Here is a 6,317-nt window from a genome sequence, read left to right on the forward strand (position 1 = left end):
GATCTCAATGGGCTTTTCCTGGTTAAATAAAGGTTCAATTAAAATCATTTTTAAAAAGTTTGCGTATTTTTAAATCTGCCAATTGTTGCTGAAAATGGGACGAATGTGTGTATTTACATGGCAGTGCATGGAGAATGGTGTCATTTCTGTCGGGAAAATTAAAGTAAGATGTTGTTCCACGTGGAACCTTAAGTCAAGGTCAGAATACGACATATCTGTAGACACACCTCTGCCACACCGTCATTTCTTTGATTTCCACCCAAAAGGAATAGCTGGTGACTAGCATACTATTCTCATGGGGACCGATTCCGATTTAGGAATTTACGCCTTTCCAACCGCTGAAAACTTGCTAGCCGACAGATTTTCTTGCGGAATTTTAATTCGATATTGTTTTCAGTAAATGTATCTTAAACCATCCCCTTTAAATACAGGGTACTTTGTAATTTTGAATTTTGTCGACAGACTCGAGAGAATTGGTTCAGAATGTTAAAGCTCAGTTAATATATGCATATTCATCTCTGTCTCAGAAATTGGTAGATTTAAAAAAATACTCTGATCTTGTAGATTATTTAGGTTTGGGAAAGTGTTTGAATCATTTAGATAAAGGTTAAATAAAGATTCTAACATTTAAAAAATAGGTTTGAAGAACATTTAAGCCTGAAAGAAAGAAAGCAGTGGTTGTGTTCGTTCAGTTCTTCAACCCATGGTAATGTTGGAAGATTAGTATACATAGAATTATAACAGGGAGAATACTGTACAATAGTAGGTTATACCCTCGTCTATTACCTGCACTAACCATGGAACTGTGTGATGACACGGCCAGGTATTGCCCCATGTGTTGGGTTCAAATTGTTGCGGCTTGGTCTTTATTTTATTTACTTTTTTAGTTTTTATTATCAACTGTTACTAATGGTCCTCAGAAACAACCGCATGGCCATGACGGCGTTTACAGTGGAAGCAAATTAAGGTAAACGAAACTATGTAATTAAATGGAATGATAATGTAGGCTATACCAACTGAAGTGAACTAAGTGTAATTAAATGGAATGATAATGTAAGCTACACCAATTGAAGTGAACTAACAGTGTAATTAAATGGAATGATAATGTAGGCTATACCAACTGAAGGGAACTAACAGTTAATTAAATGGAATGATAATGTAAGCTACACCAACTGAAGGGAACTAACAGCGTAGTTAAATGGAATGATAATGTAGGCTACACCAATTGAAGTGAACTAAGTGTAATTAAATGGAATGATAATGTAGGCTATACCAACTGAAGGGAACTAACAGTTAATTAAATGGAATGATAATGTAAGCTACACCAACTGAAGGGAACTAACAGCGTAGTTAAATGGAATGATAATGTAGGCTACACCAATTGAAGGGAACTAACAGTGTAATTAAATGGAATGATAATGTAGGCTACACCAACTGAAGGGAACTAACAGTTAATTGGCATTTTAATGGGCCTGTGTGTGGTCATTAGGCCTACTGACGGTCGATAATTATAGTGGTTAATATTTAACATGACAGAATGTCGGGGTAGCAAGTTAAAAGGCCTTACAATGTAAATGCTGCATAATGGCACAGCATTTCATAACTTTACTGTGGGAAAGTTGATATGTTGATTTATGCGGGCTTAACTCGGGTCAGAATCCCCCTATTGAGAATATGAAAGGGAGGATACTATTTTATTGTATCAGAAACTAATGTGGTGAGTTGTTATTTGAGACCTGCAAGCTGTTCACTCGTATGCGATACGCTCACTAGTGTGTTTAACGGACTCCATGGTTGGAAAGTGAAGTGCCCTCGGGCCTTATCACCTTACACGATCATTTAGATATGTAATGTCATTATTGACCGATAAAGGTTCTTTGTTGTCTAGTTAAAAACGTGTGATTAGATCATTATGTTTGAAATATTTGAAACATGACCGTATCATTTCCATTATCGGTGGTGAGCACTAGATTTTATAACATTGGATTTGCCTGTAGGCCTCAGTTATGAGTGTTCAAGCACCAGTTTTCTATGGAGTTAACCTACTTGTTAAATTACCCTTAAAGTCATATTATTAAGCACTCATATTTCGCTTTGGTCGTTACATTTCGTTTCCGTTCAAATAAACCCAGGGCTGTCTAGGTCACGCTGAATTGTCCGTAATGTTAGGCCTACCCACCAAGAAATTGTAGCACTGCTAAAATGTTATGAAGTGAACGACTGTTCACATCACAGCGTTGGAACGGAAAAGGCAGATGGATTGGCCTATAAGTGTTCCAGAATGGTAATATTTTGTAGGGAAAATTACCTCCCAGCTGCCAACATCAACATTCTTATGTGATTGCAGGAAATTTCCTTTCAATATAAAATACAAATAAAATAACAATTAAGTGTAAGTGAAAAAATATTTAATTCCATCCAAAAATATCTTTGTAATAAAAACCGAATAAAACATGTAAATATGCAAAACAAACAAAAGCAGAACAGAATACCTGTGTGTAAAGTGTGTCCTTCGAATGGAGGCAATGAAACAGTACCTACTGGTCGATGGATGTTTCTCTGTCCCCCCTCACTCCTGCCTCCTCTCTCTACCGCTCCACAGCAGTAAAAACAGTTTGTCGTGACGCGGAGGGACGCACATAGTAGGTATTGAGAACACATTGATGATGAAAGAAGATGTAATATAGCATACAAAAAGTAACATCGTCCCAGGATGAGCGAGATTAGTAGTAAAAAATCATGTTCCGCCTCTCATACGGAAGGCGAACATGAGTCGCTCTCTAAATTCCAACATATCCACGTCAAGGCACTTGGATCCAACGGTCGACCATGCATGCAACATTACGCATCCCAGAGGCTGTATGTCAGGAGAACATCGTCAGATAGTTCGTTGTCAGTTAGTCGGAGGCTCGGAGCACCAACGTTATTATTCCTCTTGGTTAGTGTCTGAAAGTGGCGAGGTGGAACAGTCCGATTTACGGTCGACGTCTCGAGACCTCTCATGCTCCGAAAGCTGCTCGCTCGACGGGATGGAATTCTTCTTAGGACGGCCTTTGGGTTTGGTTGGAGATTCCAATCCTCCTCCTTGTAGGACCTGTACAGTGGAAACGATTCAAGTTTCAGTTAAAATAATTCAACCGTCCGCAATAAAGCGGTTTAGTCCTACCATAAAACCAAGATAATTGACAAGTCATTCTCCTCCTTGTCATATTGTTCATAATAAGAAATAAGAACTTACTATTTTCTTCCATTTCATTCTCCTGTTCTGGTACCAGGTCTTGACTTGTAGTTGACTCAGATCCAGACACTCAGCAAGATCTATTCTACATGAACAAAGACAGAAGCGATTAGAGAGATTTCCTTTACATTCTCGAATAGCACACTATGACGCTGCCTTGAACTAAAAGCAGTCGATAGTCAATGGTATTAAAGGAGGATATTTTCTTTGGTTTCATCAGTCATAACAGCAGATAAGGCATCTGCATGTTTTTATTTCTGCCTGTCGCCTTTTCCGCACATCACCAATAACTGGGCTTGGGGATAAACGAAGTTGATTGAATTCATTTGAATACCTGTCAGGTGTTGAAAGGTACTTTTGTTTCTCAAATCTCTTCTCCAGGCCCATGAGCTGTAGCTCAGTGAAGACTGTCCTGCTCCGTCGGCCCTTTTTGGTCTTGCTGCTGCCGTCGCCGAGGTGCTCCAGTTTGCTTCGGAGGTGGATGTCCAGCGGGAGGTGGTGGGAGGCTGAGCGGTGGTGCAGGCCTGGAGCCCCAGATAGGAGAGCAGAGCCTAACGGTGATCCAAGTGAACAAGAGAGTGGCGACATGGGGAACTTCAGGATACCCGACTGGTCGGCCTTCAAAACTGAAAGTCAGAGTCCAACAATATCACATTTAAATGGAATTATTCTAGGTCTACACAGATAATTAATTTAACAATGCCTATCGGCTGCACACTTGACTATTAGCTTGGCAATTACAAACTGATGATGACAGTTCTCTTGGTAAAAATAAAGGTTAACATGAATACAGAGAAATGTTACCAAAACATTTTATTTTATAATATTATTAGTAGTAGTATTATTGTATTGTTATATCTGTATTATTTTAATAATAGTTAAGTCATAGTAGTATTGTAGCCTATTTAAGATATTATTACATTATACTACGATAGGCCTCGGCCCAATACAAATAAGAATCATTTAATTGTAAAATGGTATTGTATTTATTTTATAATTATGGTAATACTTATAGCAATAGTTATATTATTATAAACATTATAGATGTATATTCGTATTAACGTTGAAAATATAATTTCAATTAATGTCATATGTAACCAAATGCATCTACTTTCTAGTCGAAATATTGACACGCAAAGTGACTTCAAACTACTACTCTCTTAGTGTTTTTTCACCCACCAACACAATTTCCCTGAGCCAAATTCATATGACCCATATGACTGCTGAAATGCATAAATAGTGGTATTCGATAAACAAGGACTAGTTTTACAAATCGCATGACCAATCAATGTAAACACGTGTAATAGGTTCTGGCCTTTCTAGGGAGTTTTTCCTAGCCACCGTGCTACTACACCTGCATTGCTTGCTGCTTGTGGTTTTCGGCTGGGTTTCTGTACAGCACTTTGACATCAGCTGATGTAAGAAGGGCTTTATAAATACATTTGATTGATTGATTGATTGATAATACTACACTGGAAAAAGAACATGAGTCCAATACTCTGAAGGCAGAGACCCGCTGCGTGAAACTTAAGGCCCGCATCGCCCTTTCTAAAGTCTGGTGACCCAGTGTGAACATTCGCTCGAGTGGAAACATTCACAAGACAAACTTGTCTATATTTTTTGATACAGCAATATATACTTTAGAAACCTTCTTAAAGATCCAATGAAATTACAATGTTGTTTTTGAAATACGGTGACTAAATTAGGGTGCCCGAATGGCGCAGCGGTCTAAAACGATGCAGTGCAGGAGGCGTCCCTGGTTCGTATCCAGGCTGTATCACATCCGGCCGTGATAGGGATTCCCAATTGGCCCGAGGTAGGCCGTCATTGTAAATGAGAATTTGTTCTTAACTGACACTCCTGGTTAAATAAAAAGGCACGCACTGGTAACGCGCTTCTCTCGATTGCTTATTTTGGGGTGCATGGTTGACCTTTGCCCTATAACCTACCATTTGTAGCCTATATATACACACACATTTAAAACGTTCCTAGATCGTGCACTTCCAATAAGTAAATAATACCAGAAACACAAATGTAAACAGGCTCATATTTAAAGATGCATTAAATCAACTTGTTTTACGAGCGCCATTTGGGACAATTACTGCCTGAACGAATCAAAAGCATTCATATGGAGTAGGGTTTCCCAAACTCGGTCCTGGTCTAGAGAAGACTATATAACAAAGACTTATTGGAAATACAATCACATTTTTCGGGTACACACCTCCATCTTAAAACAAGCTAGAATCAAAAGCAGTGCATCTTACCCAGGTGGTTGTGGTATGGCCGTGCCGATAACAGAGCTTGTACTCCGAACTTGAGCAGCTCCCCTGCCGGGGTAGACACCTTATGGTCCGGGTGGTCGGTCAGAATCTCTTCGATCATGAAGCTCCGGTAGCGATGTGAGTGGGAGCGGTGGTCGTTGTAAGCCTCCGGAAGATAGTAGTGAGCCCCCAAGTCCAAGGGATGCTGCATGGTTCAGTTCGGTCAGCGGGAGAGACCGAGTGCAACAAAAACGTTAATTTTTCTTCCTCCTTGGGTAGTCTAGCTATACCGTAGAGACATGCAATCACATTTAAACAGCCGTCCCTTCTCACTTTACAACTCTGGGATGGAATAAGTCACTCGGGTGCAGGGCTGGAAGTTAACATTCTCAACTGGACACTGAAATAAGCCCGTCCTGATTCTGCCTGGTGGCTGAATCAAACCGTTTCTTTGCTAAAACCCAACTATGGAGATTGCAATATGGAACCAAACGCCCTCAAAGTGTCATCATAACGTTTAATTTCCGGCCAATATCAAGTAATGCAGTCTACCCCCTGTTTACTGTAGGCTATAGCGTCGCCAAGAGTATGCATGGAGCAGTTCAAGGCTTATAAGAGAGTTCCCTTTCTATGCTCCTCCCCTCAGACGAGCCAGCCTCTCAGACCCGAGGAAGGAAGGAAACATCTATTAACACTACTTTGCATGCTAAAATAGGCAAATTATTTAAGCAAATTAGTAGGCATGTATTTGGTTTGGACACATTATCCTGCCTATCTACTCTTGACCAGAGAAAGCAAGAGAGATTTATTGTGCACAA

General features: G+C 39.8%; 1 protein-coding gene across 1 annotated transcript; it reads right to left on the minus strand.

The window, feature by feature from the left end:
* Positions 1-2,417: 2,417 nt before the first annotated feature.
* LOC112219687 (homeobox protein BarH-like 1) lies at positions 2,418-6,070 on the minus strand. Its single transcript, XM_024381170.1, has 4 exons — positions 5,503-6,070; positions 3,573-3,864; positions 3,239-3,323; positions 2,418-3,094 (listed from the first exon to the last, which is right to left on the minus strand). The coding sequence occupies exons 1-4, from the start codon at positions 5,708-5,710 to the stop codon at positions 2,927-2,929; spliced, it is 753 nt and encodes a 250-aa protein (XP_024236938.1). The 5' UTR covers positions 5,711-6,070; the 3' UTR covers positions 2,418-2,926.
* Positions 6,071-6,317: the final 247 nt, after the last annotated feature.

Source organism: Oncorhynchus tshawytscha, linkage group LG02 (genome assembly GCF_018296145.1).
Source record: "Oncorhynchus tshawytscha isolate Ot180627B linkage group LG02, Otsh_v2.0, whole genome shotgun sequence".
Taxonomy (NCBI): Eukaryota; Metazoa; Chordata; class Actinopteri; order Salmoniformes; family Salmonidae; genus Oncorhynchus; species Oncorhynchus tshawytscha.

Coding starts and splice junctions, on each gene's coding strand:
- LOC112219687 (XM_024381170.1), bottom strand. CDS start 5,710: ATGCAGCATCCCTTGGACTTGGGGGCTCACTACTATCTTCCGGAGGCT. Junction 3,865..5,502: donor GCCATACCACAACCACCTGG/GTAAGATGCACT, acceptor TCTGACTTTCAG/TTTTGAAGGCCGACCAGTCG. Junction 3,095..3,238: donor GAATGAAATGGAAGAAAATA/GTAAGTTCTTAT, acceptor TCCACTGTACAG/GTCCTACAAGGAGGAGGATT.